The sequence below is a fragment of the Opisthocomus hoazin genome, chromosome 3 (genome assembly GCF_030867145.1).
Source record: "Opisthocomus hoazin isolate bOpiHoa1 chromosome 3, bOpiHoa1.hap1, whole genome shotgun sequence".
Taxonomy (NCBI): domain Eukaryota; kingdom Metazoa; phylum Chordata; class Aves; order Opisthocomiformes; family Opisthocomidae; genus Opisthocomus; species Opisthocomus hoazin.
The window spans coordinates 37,893,074-37,915,082 of NC_134416.1; the positions used below are offsets into that span (position 1 = coordinate 37,893,074).

At 37.7% G+C, this 22,009-nt stretch overlaps 1 protein-coding gene across 3 annotated transcripts in view; it reads left to right on the forward strand.

The window, feature by feature from the left end:
- Nucleotides 1-22,009, forward strand: part of STAU2 (staufen double-stranded RNA binding protein 2) — a 180,027-nt gene that overhangs the window by 115,583 nt on the left and 42,435 nt on the right. Inside the window, exons 13-14 of one of the 3 annotated variants that reach the window (XM_075416005.1) lie at nucleotides 505-618; nucleotides 13,438-18,588. The exons of 1 other annotated variant lie outside the window; for it this stretch is intronic. In XM_075416005.1, the coding sequence (XP_075272120.1) occupies nucleotides 505-618; nucleotides 13,438-13,464 (141 nt within the window). In that variant the 3' untranslated portion in view covers nucleotides 13,465-18,588. Of the gene's footprint in view, nucleotides 1-504; nucleotides 619-13,437; nucleotides 18,589-22,009 lie in introns of those variants that run through there. One more of the 3 variants, XM_075416003.1, reaches the window with a different exon arrangement.

The following is a 22,009-nucleotide window of genomic DNA, read 5'->3' on the forward strand; positions in this document are numbered from 1 at the left end:
ATTTTGATTTGACTACAAAATCAAATTCAAATATGCAACATTAGCCATGTCCAAAGAGTTAGTGGATTTTGGTAGAAATGGAATTACAACTGAAAAATTTAAACTGTTATTGTCAAGTTTTTGGAGGTATAATGATTTACATGGATGTTTTATAACTAAGGTACAAAATGTCATTAAAAATGACATCTAGGCTGGAAACTGTAACTTGAAACCAGATTCTTATAATTGTATAGATGCAACATCTTGAATTCGGTCTCAAGGGTCTCAGAAACTGAAGAACACAGCACTTCAAAAACTCTCCGACAGACATATCAGAAAATTTGGCCCCAGTTCAGTATGTGACTACCTAGAATATTTACACACTCCTTGTTTTATATTAAAGATGAATTCAATGTAAATGTTTGGAATTCTTCTTACAAACTTGTTGAAAAGGGACAGTATTTTAGCATGACTCCCTTGTACAAACCTGGTGTTTAGCAGATTACGTATGTTATTCTGTTATAGGTACACTACAGTGATAGACAAAATGGCAAAGAGTGTATGACCTGTTTGACACTGTCTCCTGTGCAGATGACTTTCCAAGGTTTCGGAAGCTCCATTGAAGCCAGCCATGACCAGGTATAATACCTTCACCCCACACTCTTGTAATTTTATTAATATCTAGTAAGGCCAGAATGTCAGTATTAGTAAATTTTAAATTTCAACACATCTTGTGCTTTTCATATGGCATGTTCTTGTCACTGGGATTTGCCTGTCTTGCCACAGTAAAATCCTGATTAGATCTAAAGAGTGACCCAAAAAGGAGACAAAACTGTGTTGCCTTTTACATACTTTTAAGACATATAGGAAAGCCTGAAGAGATTGCTTTGGTTTTAAAGTCAGATGTAAGGTTTCTGCAAAGGTCTTGTTTAATTTTATATATGTATCAGGTCTTGTCTATCCTATTTTTACTACAAGACTATGGGTAGCTGAAAAAGCAGAGATGAAGTCATCATCTCTAGCAATCTTCTGTCGCAAGAAACTGGCATGTGAGAGGGGAAAGGGATTTTTAACCAGACTATGTAAAACTCCCATTTTGTTTGGCTGCTCTTAAAATGTTGAATTCAATATTCTGGTGAAAAGCCAAGAGAAAAAAAAAATCTCAATCACTCATCACCCTGCTGCTTCAGGTGGGAACTGAGGGGGACTTCCATTCTAACCTTCTTGTCCTCCAACACTCTTACGTATAAAAGCAAGACAAGACTTTGATGCTCCAAAATTTTTAAAAGCAAAGAGGAAACAAGTAGAAGAAAACTTTGAACCAAACCTTGCACCTTTCAGATCTTCAGTAGATTGGAAAAAGTACCATTTTTATTTGCCTTCACAGGCCATCTTTAAATTGTGCTGTGTTCACATTTACCATACATTTTATCAGACTCTATGTAAGATTCTCTGAGGAAAAAGGAAAACTCACCTTAAGAATTATCAGAATTAGTTACTTTTGGGGAAAACGTTCAGACACAGCCGTATTTTAGGTTGGTGGGTTTTTTTATTGGAAGTTTCTAAGTTAGTTGTTAACATAAACTAAGCCCATTAGTTATTTACATGGTAACATGAGGATACTTCCTGTCCTGAAGTGTTTGGTGGTTTACAGTAATGGAGAGCTGTGGTAAGTCAGACCATACTTCAACAGACATAATCCATTCAATTCTCATTTCATCCAGCAACTTGTTTATGCTGGTCTAAAGTCACTCCATTTTAATTTCAGTAAAGATCGCCTTTTAAAATACAGTTATAACTCAAATACAATATTTAGACATTTCAATGAATTTAAGGTGGTCCCTGTCAATTGGGTAACAACTACATTCTGGGCTACCAGCCAGCTTGGCCTTTGTCTTAGCATTTATTTAGGCTAGAGTATGATATGTAAACAGAAAAAAGACTTTGTAAGCAAAAAGCACATTTAAACCATCTGAATAATTATATATTTAAGACATCTAAATGAATAAGTGTTATTGAGCCTGCAGAGTCAAGCACCTACCATTAGGAAATTCCAGATTGTGTGCAGCGTTAGTTTGATCCCAAGTGTACCCATTCAGTGCTCCAAACAGGACATTCTTCTGGGAGGAAAAAAAAATGCATAAAATCACATAGATAAATATTATATGATAGCATGCTCACAAATGGGTAGAATTAAGTTTGCTTGGGGCATTATGAAGCTAGAATTTCCTAATCTTGCTTCAATTTTAAGTTTAAAAAAATTTTCATAATTGGTTTTAGTTATGTAATTTTCCACAGGGTTCTCAAAAAGGAAAGAGAAATGTTTTGTCATTGCATGATGGGGTGGTTGTTGCGTTATTGAACCCACATCACTTCTGCAAAGGTTTCATCTGAGCTGAAAGCCAAAGACAATAATCATCTAAAAGCCAAGTGCCAACCAGTGGGTCATAAAATAGATCTCCACACTGGTCAGGAGTCACAAAGTTCTGCTCATCCACTTCCTAAATATCAATGGAATTCCACTTTCGGGGGAAGAGAGATGCTACTGACTGCTTGTGTTTGATAAGGGGGGTGGCAGGACTGGATTGAAGCACTATTTGCACCACCTAAATAAGCAGAGAAAAATGAATCATTAGCAAACAAACAGAATGTGCATCAAGTATTTGTCAGGAACTGGAATTAATTAATGACAAAATTAGAGCTCTTAATGGACCAACTTAAAAAAGCACAACTTTTCTGTCTTGTTCCTGTGTGATTGGTATGAGTTTGCTTCTTTTTCTACAATTTCCCTGACAGCAGGTTTATTGGATACTCTTATTATTCTTGTAGAAATAGGAGACAGAAATGCTGTGCCTGTGTTAAGCAGAATTATCTGCATTTTAAAGTTTCAGATAAAATAAGTGCAGCATAGCCATATGCTATAAAACTTAAATTCTGGATACTCTTCTTAAACTTAGGTCATCTGTTACTTTTAAATCATCTCTTTTGTATTACATGATTAAAAGGCTGTGATTTCAATGGAGGCATGTTGTTTTGTGTCAGCTGTGAGGGCTGACATAGTTTGACTTCAAGATCTGTCCACTTCTGTTCTTATGAAGATAATTTTTCTCACGATAGTTCTAAAACACAGATTCTATAAATCCTAGTTTTTTTAATGGAGGACTGTCTGAATGTGTCTGGAATAGTTTCTCTGTGCCAAAGTAATGGAATCTGTTGTATGAGAATATCTAATAAAACAGTTGTATACCAGATTTGTCACTATATTGTGGCAGAAGAACTACAGCTGACCACATACCTTGATTAAGAAAAGACACAGAAATGAAAAAAAAAAAAAAAGAAATACAGGTTCCCAATGGCATCTCCAGCACTCAAATCTACCTTTTAGATTGGGCTTGTGTTTTGTAATATAGATATATCTCTCTATTCACAGCCAGTGGGAGATTTGTTACCCAGCAGATACTAGTGTGGTTACAATCCAACATAAGTATGTTATCTTGCTTTTTCAGATATGCCAAGACTTGACACAGCAGTTTTTTCAAGTCACTTGCTCTTTTGCTATACTCTGCAGGGAGTTTTCATTCTTTTGATTGGTTTAGCTTGTGATTTTAATGAGTTCAAATTTTTTCCCCACATACTTCATTTGAGCAATTTAAGATTAAGATAAACATTTCATAGTGGTACACTAATTAGTGTGTATTTCAAATGTCTGATTGACAAGGCATATCTCATTTGATCATGAAGCAGTGTTGTGGACACAGTTTCTGGTCTTTCATTTTTATTTTGGCAAACTGTAGAAAAGGGAAACATTCCTAAAGTACCACTGCAGTCTAGCCTGCTACATGTTTTGTTGGGTTTTGCATTCAGGTATGCCAACCACTTTAGTAGAAATTTAGTGTTTCTTAGAGTATTTTATTCCTGAATGATTTGTTTTGCTATTTTATGTTTCCCAGTATCTGACTATAACTATAAATTTCTCTTTCCGAAATGGCCACTATTTGGTTTTTTTCAGTAGAATTTAGCTACAATTAGCTTTTAGTTAAAATGCTCACCGCTTTCTAGTGGCTTTCTGAAGCAAACCAGAGGTTGTCCTTCATGGTAATGAATCTTGGTATTTTTTTACCTTGCTGTGGGACTGGAGGCAATCTATTTTCAGGGCTTGTGATCGTCTTTAGGCATACAGCGTGAAGCTGAGGAATGAACTGAATGTGGGTGACACAAAATAACAGAACGGAAGTCTAGGTAGTTACTCTATTTGTGTGACTAAGAAAATTCAGGTTATGAGAAGAGGGAGACAGAAAAGGGAAAAATTCAAAGATGGGAGGCTATATAAGCAAAAACAGGTGGAATGGAGCAGAAAACTAAAAAGTGCAGGGAAATGGGGCAGTGAATGTGTAAAGGCCACAAAGTGGGATAAAGAGAGACAGTTAGAGGTAGGTGGAAGAGAGTGCTCAAAAACCACACCAAAATGAATAAAGACATCTTCTCTGCTACTTAGTCTGAAAGTCTTAGAGGGTTCTGCCTGATTAACTTCTCAAAGTATTGAACACTGGATTGCTTGTTACTGATACAGTTAGAAGGTATAATGCTATCAGAGCAAACTATTGAAGGAAACAGAGATTTCTGTTTTCCCTGAAGTATTCTAGTCAATACCATAAAGTTGTTAAAGGTGTACTGCACTCAACACAAATTATTTGACTCGGTATCATGGTGCCTAGGTTAAATTTGACAGCCTGTGTCATACAAGATGGCCTGTGACATAGTTGCAGTCTAAGAAGTGACACTTCTGCTACGTCTTGAACAAGCCAGTGTCAAACTCAGCTTCCACGTCTGCATGTATATTCTGGAACCTTGCAACGTTACAGTCTTTACTGGCTTTATAGTAATTGCTGTTTTTCTGAATGCTTCAGCTCTAAGTGACTGTAGAGCTCTGCTGCAGGGGTATCATACCCCTGTGACTGTCATAGCTGTGAAGAAAACCCTGGAAAAAATATCTTGGATGCATTCTTAAGGCTTGCTTAGCAGCAGGCAAATTTAAAGTATGAACATACATTTTTTAATAAAATTATTTTAAAGTCAGTCCTGGTGATGAGGAAGAACAGACTGGGCTCATTTTAAGATTTTTGAATGCTTGCCATGGAGTACTCTGCCTGTAAAACTGAATTTTTAACCCCCAGTAACTTGATGTTCGTTGGGGGGTGACCAGTTCTCTAAATTCCAGGAGACAGATCAAAGACCAGTGCATTTTCTTAAAGTCTCAGTACTTTAATACTTTTTGATGATTTTGAAGTTTTTAACAGATGCATGTTTTTTTGAGCTGGCAATACTGCCCATTTGTTTGTTACTGACTTCTGCTGTTTACTTCACCCAATAGTCCCAAAGAGACGTGCTGTTAAAGTGATGACAAGGAATCTTTTACTCTTATACTTTTAGTCCCTGCTTTCTTAATCCCATCCATTATACTCATGTGGTATCTTAGAGCATGCTTTTAGAACCTTCCTACACTTTATAATGCAAAAAATAGAATGCTTTTATCTTCTAGGACAGGTAAAAATTGTGTAATGTTATATATAATCTACCTCTATTACCACTTTTATTTTGAAATATAAAAATAGCTGAAAAGAGAATAAGCAGGGACAGAAACTGTAGAAGTGGAAGAGCTACTGATGAGATAGACTTGATAAGAGAGTCCAACAGGGAGGGGCTGTACTGAAAAGAAGGTGCCACGCTCAGCAGTTTCAGAAATCGCTGATGGAAAGCTTGACAGGCAGCAGTGACAAGCGAAATGAAAAGTGGTATGTAGCAAACCACAGTTGTAGGCCTGCAAACGAGCCTTTCTGGGTGGGTTTAACAGATTGTGGTCATGCCCAGAGGTGAGTAGCTCCTGATGTCGTTTGCATACAGCAAAGGTGGAAGTAGTTTTCTAGGGAAAAAAGACCTCAAAGGTGGACGAGAAGCTCAAGGGAAGGTGCTTGGAGCATTGAATTTTAAGGTTTTAGAAGAACTTTACCTCGTAACAGCAAATACATAATACATGTGAAGGTCCACATCTCTGTATTTGATATGGTTTGAGAATAGTTTGTAGAGCGTGCTCGAGAGGCAGCACTTAGGGAATTTATGCCAGTGGGAGTCGCTGATGGACTGCTCTGTAAGAAAGACAAAAGCCCCCCAAAATAATGGTGTAGTCAGTGAGTATGCAGAGGATGAGAAGTTGTCCAATGCTGTAGGCAAAAAAGATGTGAATGGGACTCATTTTTTTTGTTAAGATACCTTTCCACGTCAGAAAAAAAAGATTACTTACTGGACACTATATTAATTCCTGCTTAAAATAAAGTTTTTTCTAAGGCAAAATTAGTATGTTCTAGATGTACAGATTTACTTCACAGTGGGTGTTTGTGGCCTGAACATAACTAAAAAATGAGAAAATGTTAGGATTTTCTTTCAAAAATACATGTATTCCTTTTTTTGACTGGTGTTATATGCTTTACTCGTTAGCTCATTTCTACTTGATTTACTATAAATGCCATTCTTATTTCTTTGGCGTAGCTTCTTTAGTTTGACTCGGTAAAAAACTTCTAGCGCTTTCCCAGAGCTTGGCGATTCCTTCACAGCCCCTTCAGCATAAGGATTCCTACCTGATCTTGTAAAAAAACATCTCACGCAGCTAGGTCTCCTTCTCCTGCCAGTGTGATCTGGCTGCTGCCTTCTTGATGGCTCTGTAACATTCAGGGTGAGTCAGGCATGGCCACAGCTGAGTGCCTGGTGCTCCAAAAGAGACAGTTCACTTAGGACAGAAATATAATCTGCTTTTGATATATAGCACCACGCTTCAGTCTTCTCTTGTTGTGTCAGGAAAGTTGCACCTCTTAGGCTGACATTGCAGTCAGGAGTTGTCCCATCAGGTTTTAGTTAGGCTCACTAAGTTGTTGTCTGGTGTTTGGTACTTTTTCCTCATCTGCTGTGCTCCCCACAACTGTGTGTGGAAGCATTGGTACATTCTCTCCGTATTCTTCATCTTCTGTTTTGCATTATCTCAGACTTGATGTACGTGACAGCACATTTGCTTTTCCCTGGCAGCTGCTGAAGTTTTCCTTGACGAGCCTGAGATCAAACGTTTCTATTTGTTCAGGCTGTGTAATCTTTCATTTTCAAAAAGTGAGTTACTAATTAACTGCCAAATGGGAACAGAATGTAAACCAAGGCATGACTATCTCCCTGCCAGACCTTTTCAGTGCTCTCATTCAGGGCTTCCTGAGTAGCTTCCCAATGTGACTGCCTCTTGCTGAAGACAGAGAAAAAGATATTTCAGTGCTCTGTGTATGCATGTTTGTTTACATGGTAATGTCATCAGGGTATGAAACACTACTGTTGCAGTCTCTGGGTATCTCACATGCTTAGCATGTAAATGATGGCAAACAAAGACCGCGTATGTGGTATTCTGTTGGAAAAAAAAAAAAAAAGTTGAAATATCCTGGTGACAACTATAGGTGAGGTTTCACAAGAGGGGTGAGGTTCACAGAATCACAGAACGGTTGAGGTGGGAAGGGACCTCCGGAGGTCATCTGGTCCAACGCCTCTGCTCAAGCAGGGCCACCTAGAACAGGCTGCCCAGGCCTGTGTCCAGGCAGCTTTTGAATATCTTCAAGGTGACAGACTCAGCTTTGGTTGTTCCTTCTCATTGACTCCATCTCCAATCCTGTCTGCTTCCTAAACTAACTCACGTTTTTAGCCAGCTAAGTGGGTTGAACGGACCCACTGGGGCTTAGATGAGTACCAGAGCTGAAACAAGGGAGACGTCAGGACTGCCCAGCCAAGAGAATAGGAGGGGGAGCCATCCCCTTCCACAGCAGCAAGCTATTAGATCAGCTTACCCACCTTGTGAAATGTCACTTGAAGAGGATGAGGCAAAAATCAACTGTACAGAAAAGTGATTTTCTTGTAGAAATGTTTGTCTTGTTTAGTACTGTTAAACCTGTTCACTGTGCAGTAGCATGATCTGGCATAAAGAAGAGAACAGGAATGCACACAGAAGGAAGGAGGAAGAGCAGGACTGTAGCAGCCCTGACCTAGAGAATTTCAGCTGTTTTGGAACTGCACCCTTAGTAGTTTCTTGCATTAAAATACCTTATCAGGCTTTCAGTGCAGTGTAGCATGTGGAAGTGAAAAGAAAGGCATTAACAGCGTGCAATGAGCCAACCTTCCGCAGACCACAGGCCAGCTGTTTGCTATCCTTAGTTTGCAATCTGTTTCTGGTTTGATTTGTTTTGCTGTTACTTTAGGCTCAGCCGGCCAATGGTGAAATGTAAAAGTCTTGAATTTTCTTGCTGCTGTGGCTGTTAGTGAAGGGAGGAAGCTTAAAAGGGAAAGGTGTTGGAGAAGTTTGGAAAAGCCAAAAGTGTCAGTTAGTTTTCTGCCTTCTCACACTGCAGCAGGAGATTCAGCCCACTTGCAATATCAAGAAGTCTAACAGCTTATTTTCTGCCAGGGAAAAACAGGGGGAAGACAACAGAGGTAGGTTCTTCTCCTACTCAACAATTAAAAATGGATAGACATACACCTACTAAACAAAACTTGATGACAGAGATGGAGCCAAAAATGAAGTGGAAGGAGACCCCCCCCTAGTAGTTTGTGTTGCAGCTGCGATTGACAAGGGTCTGGATTTTTCACATTGACCCTGATGGGCAGCATTTTCATTTTAATGGCTATGTTCATTTTAATTTCTAGGACTGCTAACACAATTCAAACCTTATGAATTAAAACTATCACTCAGTCAAATTCCAGTTGCCTATTTTGTAGGCACCTCCATTTTAGACAAAGAAAGCCATTAGCAAAGCGTACACTCAGCTTTTTTGCCCACCTTGTACTTGCTAGAGCTATTCTGTGGCATTTTCCACATACTAATCAGAGTAATGCTATGTCTGTTTGTTGATACGTATTTAATCACTTGTCATTCTGTGAAGTTGCTTAACACACTAATTATATAATTGCCATTTCATAATGCATTTCCTTAACCATTCTGCAAGACAAAATAATGATTTGCACATGTTGCATCTGAAGAACTGCTTTTGCCAAAATTGTGTTTGCCACCTAATTTTTCCACTTCTCTTGAAATAATATCAGATGGCTGGCATTATGCATTCACCAAGTACAAATCAAGTTTCATAGGTTTTTTTGTTTGCATAATCATCGTGCAACCCCTGGATCTATATAGTGCAAGCAGAAACTAAATTTGACATCTTACACTCCTTCATTTCAAAGAAGTCAGAATCTCATAATAAATGTTCCAACAATAAACTTAAAGGGAAATGAAGGAGGTCAAGTTTTATAAGTAATTACAGAGGAATAGCCAAGCTTATGTGCTGTTAAATATGGTGGGATAACAAAGCTGAGCACTCCACTCTGTCACCACTTTAGTTCTATCAAATTGGCACAATTTTCCCTGACTATCTGCTCAGAGTTTAAACAACTTTTCCTCCTTCTTTCTGAGATAGGTCTACACTACGTAACCAGCCCTGGTGGTGAGCTAGTCTAAGTACTTCTGTAAACTCAGACTATCTGCCAGCACCATGTTCCCATAGCAAACTCTTGTCATCTGTTGTGTCTACGTAACTTACATACTTATCTGTATGTAGTTTGACCCATGCTTTTCTCAGTCTGTTGTGGGCAAACTAATGTCTATTCTGGGCAGAGGCAGGATTACCAGAGGAATAAAGGAATAGTTTTGTCAAGTAGTGGGAAGAGTATAAAAGCAGTCATACATGCATGCTCAGTGCAGATTCTGACAAGTTCCTGACCAATTTAAAGTTCAGTTCTAAAGTTACTGTCTCAGCTGTACTATATGTAACATGTTGGTACATTAAAGGTCTGGATCTCCACTGAGCATGAAGAAGTTGTGGAGCTATGTTTAGGAGCACGAAGATTAAACTCAGTTCCTAGACATCTATGGTGTGACACATAGTGCTTTCTTCCTTGGATGTTTTTTCAAACACCTCATCAAGAAAGAACTGAAGACTTACCCTAGCTTGATCACTAATGGTTTACCTAAGAAAATGATTTCATTTTCATTTTTTACATGATTGCCATTGTTGCCCTTATGGAAAGTGTCAGACATTTCCAGGGAAAAAAGTGTGTATATTCTTTCCTACAACTCATTTAACATAGCATCTGAGTCCCTCTCTTGTCTCTGAAAGTCATTTCACATACAGGTTTTGTAGTCACACTGAGTTTCTCAGATCATCGAGTCAGAACATCCCACTGTTTGAGACATGAAGGAGTCACCATGCAACCTTCTCTTCAAACCATCAAATGTGCAATATTCTCACCAGATACAGGAGTTCCTGCATCCCCAGAAGTATGTACTTGTGTCCTTCATTTGACAGTCCTTAAAGACTGTCTGTGTTCTAATACTAATGCTTCATTCCAGCAAGATCCTTCACATATGCTAGATGTAAGACAGCTTCCAAGTAGTTCACTTTCTCAAGGATCCAGGACTTGAGATAATAAACACTAAAATGGAGGTATCAAGCAAAACCAAAACAGTGAACTCTTAAGTTAAACTTTAAATTTTGTATGTATTTCTTCATATCCATTCTTTCTCTTTCCCATCATTAGAGAGACTGTGAGACCTAGTTTTCCACAGATCCTTATGGCTGTACAAATAATTGATTTTGCAGTCCAAAATCTCCTCTCTCATCCTTCATCCACTCAATAAACCAGTTCAAATTGGTCCAAAATAAAGAAAGAAAATGCTTCTAGCAAAAAAAAAAAAATTTGTACGTCGGCATTTGTACTGAAACTAGGAAGATGACCGAGATTCACAAGACTGGTGGGAAAGATGATGAATTATTTTACCTACAAGCTCAGTGGCTCAGGCATTCACACAAGGTGCAGAAGATGTAAATTTTATCCTATGCCTGTCCATACAGGAGCATGTTCCTCTGTAGGAACCCTCCTCATGCTACAGAGCAGCACGGCTGGGTAGCCACGGGAACAGAAGGTGGTAACCACAGAGTAGTCATCTTCTTTGACTTAGTGTTGAAACAGTGGACTGGGTAGAGCTGCAGGAGCAGGAGAGTTTGGAGGAATTCTCATTTTGTGATACCCCACATGACATTAGTTAGGGAGGGAAAGGTGAAAAGAAGGATTCAGATCCTCCTGGGAGTCAAAGAGCCTTAAGCTATGATTTCCCACAGTCCAGCGTCGACCATCAAGTGAATCTTACTCTTTGGTTTTCACTACAAATGGCCAAATCTGAGCAAACTATAACAGATCAAAGTTTCTGAGGTTATTTAGAGTTGAAATTGCAGAATAGCTGTCCCACATCTGGGAGCAGATTTAGCCAATACAAAACTGCTTTTTCCAATGTGTATGTGTTATTCAGGAGGAATATGGTTACCTTGCTCTACAGCCAAGCCCATCCCCACCATCGGTACATGCCCAGCTGGTGGCGGCATTGTTCAGACCACCCAGCCATGTGCTGCTCCTCATGGTTGGAAGTTGCCACACGGACCCCAAGCAGGGTCTGACAGATCAGGCTACAAAGGCAATTTAAGGTAGTAAGACGTGTTCAGCTGGAGTCACTGTGTTCCCTAGCAGTACCCAGAAAGTTGTCTTCTTCCTCGCTTGTGTAATTCTTTTAAGCATAACCTGCAGACAAAATGAGACCTTGCCTTCCTCGGTGTTCAGCTCTTCAGCTTTCTGTAAAAAAGCTTTACGTTTGCTTCAGGGCTCTTAAAACTTGGTTACATGGCATGATTTCCTAAAGGACATCTTGGCATGCATTTATACCTCTCCTGTTGCTGAATCTCTTATATTGGCAGCCTGATATAGTAAGACAAGTGCTGAAGGCTCAAATCTCCGTACGCTGATAGCAGTGGGGCTCTGAGCAGCCCCTGTACCCGTCATGCCGCAGCTGTTTACATAAAAAGCACACCTTTTGCTGATACTGGCTACAAGGCTCATCCCAGTTAACGTAAATATTTTAGATGCCTTGTAAGATCATAGAAAGCCTGTTTAGCCATTATTTCAAAACATCAGTTCTATTTCAGACTACTCCGTAAATATTTCATACTTCAACATTTTTTTGAATAATTGAGGTAATTTTTTTCTAGAACAGCGTGCTGTGTGAAATTATGAATCGAGGAGACTTCTATCTTGTCATATTTGATTCAATATCCCATTGTCATTTATGCGAAGTGGTAATAATACACTGTCAGTCATGTAGGGGACAGCTGGGCATACATGAAGCTTTGTTCATGTGAGTGGGGCTACCCACGGTGCCTCAGTTCGTCAGTGCAGATAATACTGCAGGACCTGGGGCTTGATTTGGGAGAGTGCGAGACAACGTGATTGTTCCTTCAAATTAAATAAAAATTAAACAGGAATCAGTGTGTCTTCATGTATCTGTCCATGCTTGTGAGGAAAATAATAGCAAACAAAAAAATTGGAAAGGAATGTTTTCTGTGATTCTCTAAGCTTCAGTTAAGCGAGAAGATAGGGGTTTGAGAAGGAGTTAATGAAAATGAAAAGGAGGCATCAAATGTTGGCTTGACCCAAAAATGGTGAACGCTCCATTTGCCCTTACAGAACAATAATATTAGCACAGAAGTCTGACATGCTGACAAATACATGATTTAGCTATTTCACACTACTTTCAGAAAATTTGCAAAATACTGAAATTTTTTTTGGTCCTCATTTAAATAAACTCATGAAGTTGTTTGGAACTCTCCTGATGAGTAACGCTTAAAACCCTTTTGATCAAATACCCTTTCTCAGGCAATAACACATTCTTAATTTTGAGGCCAGTTCAAATGACTGCCTGTTAGCTTCATTTAGCAAAGTTTCAACTGCTGCAGTTTTCCGATCCTTTTAAAAATGGCAAACAAGGAGAGTTTACACAATAAAAGTTCTTTTTTTATTCTCAAATTAATTATTTTGAAATATCTCACAGATTACATCAGTTTCTTACTTGCATTCATGTTGCAAGATGGCGACTATTGTATATTGCTAGTGATGCATTAAATTAGTTGTTTACATTATAAAATCTAAACATATTAGAATCTTTTGTGTTTGTCTTCAAAGATTCCTATCCTAATAAAGCTTTCTGAAACAAGTAAGGTTGTCTTTTTTGTTTAGTTAATGCATCAGTGGAGAACCTAAAGATTTGTAGCCGCTAGCCATCCCTGTCTGTGTTTAATAGAGTGTAAGGAAATTGTGTTTGGGACAATATATATTTTCGTTTAAAAGGGAAAGTTATACTTTTAAATTAATCATTTTGCACTTCGAAAAGGTAACACCTGAGCCAAATGTAGGTGGAAATAGTTGAAATTAATCCCCTTTTCTCCAAGACTGTGTTTTGCTGCGACTTTTAATCAGAGTAGAAGCAGTATGTATGGTGTACTGGAAAATAAAAAATTTTGGCTGTAATCTTCCTGTTTCTGATGGCTGTGTGTCTCTCTTCAGGTCAAAGTGTTTCAGAGTCTTAAGTGACAGAAGATCAACATTCAGTAAAGAACAGTATCTTGGATTTTAAAGAAACCCTGCAATTTGGACTCTCAGTTTCGTTCTGCAACTAATGTTTTAAAAGAGACATAATGAAACATGAAAAATAAAAGCAAAAGTTGACAACTTGAATACATCTGTAGCTGCTCTGTGAAAGTAACTTTCACTGCTGAGGGAGGTTCATGAATACATTTTTAGCAGCAAAGGAGCTTCTTGAAGAGCCAGCTGAGCAGGGTGGCAGTGAGTGTCCACACTTTTCCCTCAACACGCTCCTTTTAAGTGCAATACGTCTTAGTTCTTCAGCTAGAGATATGGCTGCTTTAATACACTCTTTAGGTCATACTGCATCTGCCTCATGCATCTGTGTTTTAATATGTTTAGACATACATCTTCCTATCTTAACAGTGTTGGCAAGTCATGATAAAACAGCAGAATATTTACGTGTCAAAAACCAAAATAACTTGCATGAAACTAAAGACTAAATAAAATTGTCACAGTTATACTTTATATCAATGAATGTCACTGAAAGGAAGAGTGGCAAGCTGAGAGTTAACTTCCAAAGCAGATTATTTTCTGTGTACAAGATATGCCTTTTGGGATAACAAGCCAAGAGCGCTTCATATCTAAATAGCCTCTAGAACATACAACAATATAGCAAACACTGAGTTATAGTAAGACTTGCGAAATGTGACAAAATAAGCAGTGGAACGAAGAGAACGATACTGAAACCAGTTGGAAAAACAGGAAATATAGAATTTGATGAAATTATGAAAGATCTTAAGGAACATCTTGTTTCTGATCATGACTAAGCAGTGAGAAAAGTGATAAGGACTAAACTGGCTATTTTCAATAAACCTTTAACTTCAGACAAAAAAGCTAAGTGATTAAAAGGTACTGAAGACAGTTTTGATTACATAAAAAGTGTAGCATTTTGAAGTAAAGTGTAAGATTCTTTAAAAAAAGAATGTATTCTTATTTGCTTGAAAGAATTTTTTAATGAAAGAAAGCAGGAGAAGGTAGGAAACAGTTTGATGTAACAGCCCACGAGGAGTTGTTTCAAAGGTTATCACTTGCTCAGATATTTAGGCAAGATGTGTTCCATCAGCAGCCTAAGGACAGTGCCATGTGTAACAGGATAGTAGCACTCATGATATCTGAGCACTTTTAGTAAAGTTAAAGGTTAATCATGAAGCCTCAAAAATAATATGGACTGTGATCCAAAGTCTAAAGTACAAGTTAAAGCCTCGAGAGAAAAATTAAAGGCTACCTTTCAAATATACCTTCTAATTCTGGACTTCTGATTTGAGATACTGTAAACTGTGGTATTCAGCAACAAAGAGTACCCACAGCTTTTAAATGGATAAATGCTTTATCTTTTGCAGGAGCTTTACCCATTCAGTTTGTAATTATACCAAATTTGTATCCACACCATTAGTTCATTAAGAAATTCTGACCAAATGTCCTGATCCTGTAAACATTTTCATACTCGTGTAGGTCTGCATATGAGTAGTCCCATTAGATTACCTGATGATTGGTCTGTGCAAATGTACAGACAGTCAGAAATGCAAGTTCAACTGATGTGAATGGAGGTTGATCTGAGGTGAAATACCAAACGTAGCTACATTGCCTGGGTTTAGTATCCCACCTTTGTTTTGGCTGGGTTCTTGTCTAAGTGCAGAAGAGTAAAACACGGCATCTCTGAACACAGTTGTACTAAGAACTGAGGTTCCTACAGCTAGTTTTTAGTGTCCAAACTGCATGAAAGCTGCAGTTTCCAGCCATATCACAATTTTTGTAGTAGGATGAATAATTTTCATTTTGAACTACCTCTTTCTATTTTCTTTTACAAGTCATTGTAGCTGATACTTGGCATGCCCATTGTGTCCTGCTGGCCAAAAGTGACTGAAGGGGAAAATTTTGTTCATGGTTTTAGAAAAAGAAGTGGAGAGAAGTATAGAAAAGTAAAGACTTGTTGTAGGAATCACAGGAATTCATGGCACTTGTCCTGAGAACAGATATGTGTGCTGGGTTGTATCTTGAAGAGGCACAGTGTCTCATAGGTCTCCTTTTGGGTAATGCCTCTTACTTGTCTCCTGGACCTCCCTTCTAAAACCTTGTTCCAGTTCACAAATCATTTCACAGTAAAGAGAGCAGCAGCCCAGAGTATTAAAGACTGGTATTTGACTGATGGTTTGAGCAGGAGTCAGTTTTGACAGGGATGGTCTTTATCAGATGGTACAAGACTTTAGGGTGTATGTTATGTACTTCTGCGTTCCCAGTCATGTTCTCCATTTCAAGTAGAAATTAGAAGGTAAGCAAGTCAAGTTGCCAGGTAGGTGTTGTAACCAGGTGACATGCTTTGGTTTCTGTTATACGAAGAAGTCAGAAAAGTCCTTTCAGGTCTCGGAATGGACAGTGCCAGTAGACTGGTGTAGCGTATTGGTACTGGAAACTTGCTAAAGACAACGTTTCAGAGTTTACAGCTGAAGTTCCCATTATGTTCCTTGTCTGGCAGAAGAAAGAAAAGGCTCAGTATCACTCTTACACTATTGTAGTCTGAGAGACGTTGTATGCCTTTCTTCTCGTCTGATCTTCCTCTACCTTTTATAGGATCTTGTTTTTGTCTTTTTCTGTTACTTTTGAGATGTTTCCCTCTGAATCTTTCTCATTGTAGTTACTGCAGGTCACTTGTTAGATTACCCACACCTTCTCTCATAAGCAGAATAACTTAAGCTTCTTTAGTCTTGAAATACAGGGAAGATTTTACATATTTGTGTTATTCTTCTGACTCTTTTCCAGAACCATCTAATCTGTCAATATATGTTTTAAACTTTGTAGCTTAGAGCTAAGCATGGTCAAGTTCTAGAATATCAATGCTATCTTTACTGGTAATAACACATTCCTGTTTCTTGATACCATTCTGACTTTGTTTCTAGGGGTTTTGCTCTTGCAGCTTTGCATTATTTTGCTAGTGTAGTTTGTTCCATTTTTTATATTTTGTCCTTTTTTCTGGAATAAATGAACTGCATCTGAATGAGATGGAACTTCCATCATTGCAGATGACCTGTTGAAAGTTCCATTTTTACAATGATCACGTAATCATTAGGCGTTTGCTCCAAAATAGCTGCTTTTCTAGTAATTCTTGCTCTTTACTGGGGAGAAAGCAGAGAATGAAGCAAGACTGTATTATCTGTGTTGAAAGTAAGTCTTTAAGTATAGAAAACAAGATACGATTATTTACCCTAAATCTCATTATTTCGTGAGTTGCATTCCTTGAGTACTGGGAGTAAAGTTCAAAATGCTAATATGCTGGTATGATTAGGATGATTTGATGAATGTGGTCTGTATGATGAATGTGGTCTGTATGAGACTGGGCTCCCATTCAGAATCAAGTGATCTGTGTCTGTCGAGTTTTGTAGGTAAATGTCATTAAAGGTTGCATTTGCTGAAGATGTATTTGTGTTCTCTGAATAATCATCTGGCATATTCTCTCCATAATATCCTTACATAGTGTCAAAAATTACAGAGAAATTAAATCTTGAAAAATGCAAGTCTTCTGTTTGCAGATGCACAGGAAGCGGTGTACATCAACAGTCTTCTTGAAACCAATTGATTAATCCAGTCTTATGTCAAAATACTTATACAATGTTGAATAAAACAAAATTAAAGCAATGAGTAGGAACAAAATTCTTACAAATTACCTCAGACCAGAAAATACATACTGACGTGCTGTCTGTACAACAGAGGAAGTAATGTATATATTTTATGTTCATTCTTACAGAAATGACAAAAACTTATATGTCAAATTACAAAGCACTTTTGCGAGTAGTTAAATTAATTCACAGGGATTACTTGTACGTAAAGTTACTCAGTTACATAGCATTTTGAAGAGCTGTCCCAGGCTATATGCATCTATCAACATACTTAAAACAACTTGTCACTATGGCGTATCCTGCATAAACTGATAATCTGTGTATGCATCAGATTCACAAATTATATTTCACATTTGAAAGATATTTAAAATATTTTCTTTTCATATAAATTTCTCCAGTACAATGTTTTTTCTGCTGAAATCTGAGATGAGCTCTTTAATTGTGTAGTGTTGTGTTTCAGTAATTCAAGTCACGGTGCAGGTGGTACATGCAGTTTACTGATGTTAGAGATAGTATTTAAACAACTCCATGCTCAGAGGTAGTATATCAAAAGTTTTTAAATTGAGGGTGACAGGAACTGGTGCTGCACTTTCATGTTACCCAACAATGTGCAAGAGTTTTGACATACAGCTGGAATGATCAAACTGCACAAGTTTTACTGTCTAACTTCATTTGACATGAATTGCAGAGGTATTTGGAAATTATTAAATTACGTGCTACATTTGGAGAGTTTACCTTCCTCAGGGAACTTTTTTATAAAGGCTGATATGAGGGGGCTTATGATCGCAAAACATTGCATAAAGCTGATGTATTTTTTTTGGTAAATCTCCTTTTATGTTTAATTTGCGAGTCATGCAGAAGCTATAGTTTCTACAGGAGCTGTTACAGTAAAAGTGAAGCACGCTGCTACTAACCTGCCCGCACTACTTTACAAATACTCTTCTTCCACTGATACAGGAAGAGACTGGCCTGAAAATATAAAAGATTAATTCAGATCATCAGTATTTTGTGCACATATAGGTAAAATTTCCAAACAAAGGTGAGAACAGGAAGCTCAGAGGTGTTTGGTGATACAAAGTTTGTTCTAATTCACGTCATAAATGATATAATTTGTGCAAGCTCAGTGAGTGTTGTAGAATACTTACTGGCTTGCTGCTTTTTGACAGAAAAACCAAGATGATTTGCTCTAAATTTTTTTGTTGTGTTGCTTGATACTGATGTGTCTCAAAGAGCATAGCTGTAAGCATAGAGATAAACACTTTTCTGTTGGGTAAAAACTGTATGTAATTTCAAATTTTCTGTGAATACTTGTATTTCTTCAGGATCCTGACAGCTGTGACCTAGAGGACCTAATTTACTTTTGTAGTTACATGTATGCATGAGTCATATAAAACAAAAGATGTCTTCAAAACTTAACAAAATTAATTTAATTACACAAAAATGTTGTAAAAACTCATGATTGGAAGTTAGTTATTAAAAAAAATTCTTTTTGAAAATGGCTTCCTGGGTTTTTAATTTAAACTCTTTATTTTTTGCTTAGTTAATATAAAACATTTCCCTAGGATTTTATTTATAGTCAGATCTTTTATGGCAGAGATGCCTTTTTCTGTCTGAGTACCAAGTGATTAGTGCATAGTGATTCATAACGAGTGCCTCGATATAATAGCATTTCATAATTATCTGACAAAACAGCAGATGATCGTTTGGTGTTTGCCGTGCTTATCTGCAGCAATAACAAAGGATTAAATACTTCCTCGCTCCCATGTTACAGTCCTCATACTTTCCCTGCTAGCCCACACGGGCGAGAGAGATGTGTTTATAGCATGTATAAAGTTCAGTAAGGACTGTAGGAGGGAGCTGGTTATTAAGAAATTGATGGAGGTCTCATATAAGAAAAAAGACCCCCGTGTCCTGTGCGGTAGCGATTGCTGTTGAGCTGAAGCCTATGGGGGAGAGGAGGACGGCGTGTGATTGAGACACCTGTTGCGAAAATAGGCAACTATTGACAAGTCTGATTCATGACTGAGTGACTGCTCTGCTAGTCTTCACATGATCCCCACCGAGAGCGAGCCTCGACCGCCTGCTAAACAAGGGCTGTTTGAAGTTTCTTTTTAACATTTCCAAGACGTTAATTCAGCAGGACATCTCCACTGGGGTTCTCGATGTCACCAAATCAGCAGCTGTTGAAATCCATTCACTTCAGCATGAAATGTTTGCACAAGTTTTTTTCTTTTTTTCTTTTATTTGTGACAACAGCAAAGTAAATAAAACCCTAAAAATCCTGTGGTCCTCAACTCATAGATGTGTGAGAACAGCTTCTGGTCACAATTGTAACTGCTAAGGCAAAATGTTTATTTGTGGAGAACGATGACAATTGGAGGAGTTTATTATGATACACAAAAAATACTTATTTTAATAGACATATCTGTGACATTTTTCCAGTGTAAACATTCAGTTAATTTTTGTGCCAGCTGTCGAACTTCTGTAAAAAGGGTTTTGAAATGGAATTGTCTTTGTTTTTCAATTCCAAGAAAATCTTAAAAGTCTAAAAGCAAATGTTTCCTATTTTTTCCAGTTAGTAAATGAAACGCTGTTTCTTGGGTAGGAAAACATTTCTATCTGACTCACATTTCCCTGAGAAAACAGCTTGTATCATAGAATTAGTTTAGTTTGAAGGGGAAACAGAACAAGGCAAGACATGTAAACATATTACAAAGCTTACTTTGATATTTAAATGCTTTTTTTTCTTTTCCTGGCCATCTGAAAAAAGGTGTGGTGAATGTAGTCAATTGTAAATAGAGACTCTGTATTTTCTGTCAGCTTCATTGTTAAACTCAAGAACTGCTGACCACATATGAAGACTCCTGGTTTGAGCCGTCCCTCCTCTGTTTATTGAATCTGTTCAGACTTAAGTGTATTTTTACAAGTTCATTAATGTATTCCATTCTCTCTGATGTATTTTTTCCCACTATTATCAGATTTCATTATATGGGAGGAATTATCAGATCAACCCATTATACAGCCAAGCAGCGTTAAGTCTGATTGGAATTTGGGCTTCCCTCCGTTTACAGGGGGAATATTGTGTAAATCAGACTCTCGGGTTTCAGTGGGAGGCACAGGGCTGCACAGCATCCATTTGTCAAGTTGATTGCACCTCAGCGAGGTTGCATTAGCTTGTCTTTGAACAGAAGTGAAATCCTATGCGAAGCTCCCCTTTCTGTCATTTACACTAACATCCATCCTCTTAAACCAAGGCCTCAGAGAAAAAACAAAGTGATGGCACAGTATAATCAGTCACTCAGGTTGTCTGTCATCTGTTTTCTTAAGGAAATGACTTTTAAGTTAGTGGAGCAGAAAATTGAAGAAAATTAGAAGAAGGTTGTTTTTGAAGCAGGAGGAATTTTTAAAAATTACAGATGTACGTAGAGAAGCTCAGTTGCGTACAGCAAATAGAAATGCAGTTGGTTCTGGTTTTCAGTTTAGTGTTAAGGTAATGCCAGCGTACCTGCTACGCAATAATTCAACTTTTAATGAAACTTTATCTATAAACTTGAATTGGGCTGTAAACGCACAATAAAAAGCTGGTATGCACATTTTCAGCTTTTATATCAGTGACTGTGTTTTATGATGCTGAATACTCGAGTAATTTGCACTCTTTTCCATGTGTCAGGAAAGCTGCCTACGTATCGCAGATATGTTAAGCCGGAAAGACCATTGTAGACAGCTCTGTGAGGGGGCTTATGAGTTTTTTGAAAATCAGAGAACTGATTTTTTACTCTGATGCGAATGGCAGCAGTAAAGAACATCACTTGTTTAAACTGATGCACAGTGAAACTTACACACTACAGCTGCAACAGTTGCTACAGGGTTAATGGTGTAAAAGAAGAGAAGATAAAGATGTACATTTTGGACAAGGTAACAAGCACCACATTTTAATATACTTCTTTTTCTCGCATCTTCCTGAACTCTTCTTTTATCCACTATGGACATAACTTTTTAATTAGACATACTTTAGTTTAACTTCAAACAATGAAGAGAATAAGTTTTGTCTTGTGTGTCTTAAGGGAACATTTTTCAGCGTGGTATTTTTTTAAAGGAGGGTTGTGCATGACTATTTTAAGTTAGAGCAAAATAGCACATTCCTGGTTTAAAATAAAAACTGTGAGCTCTTGCAACAAACTGGTGTGAATTTTGAATTTATTTAGTTATTTTGGAATAGATACGCCTTCTAAGGGCTTTCCAGACATGCAGTAAGCGTGTGACTGGCATCTGTCAAATGTGCTTCTTTCTTTTCTTTCTTTTCTGCCTTTTTCGTTCTGCACGAGGGAAGATTGCATGTTTATATGATTATTTGTTTATATGATGCAGATACAGTAGTCTAAATCTTACAGCACAGTAACACAAATGTTATTGATCTTGGGTGAGAAACCTCTTTTCTTATATTCTTTTTTCCCCATTTTTTTTCCTGCTTTTTTCTACCCCTATTTGGGGCACAAAACCTCACAGAACAAGTCAGGTTATTAAACTGCTGCATCTTAACATGCCGTGGAAACTTTGGACAGAATATGATATAACAATACAAAATTCTGATACTGATTTATACCAATGTACTAGCACATTGTCACTTGGAAAGAGAAAGGAAGTGTAGAAAAAAGGTTACTGTTTTAACTACTATGTAAAGCATATTTTTATGATTTTCATGCACAACTGTAGTTTGCAGCTAGTTTAATTTTTCAGTCAGTACGTATTAGATTTTTCTTGTGTCCTTTGAAGAAAACTTAAGTTGGCTTCAAAGTCTTGAATTCACTTAAATTTGAACAGTTTCACTCAATAGAAGTGTTGCGTACACTTAAGTCAGATACGTAAGGGTCTGCAGAATC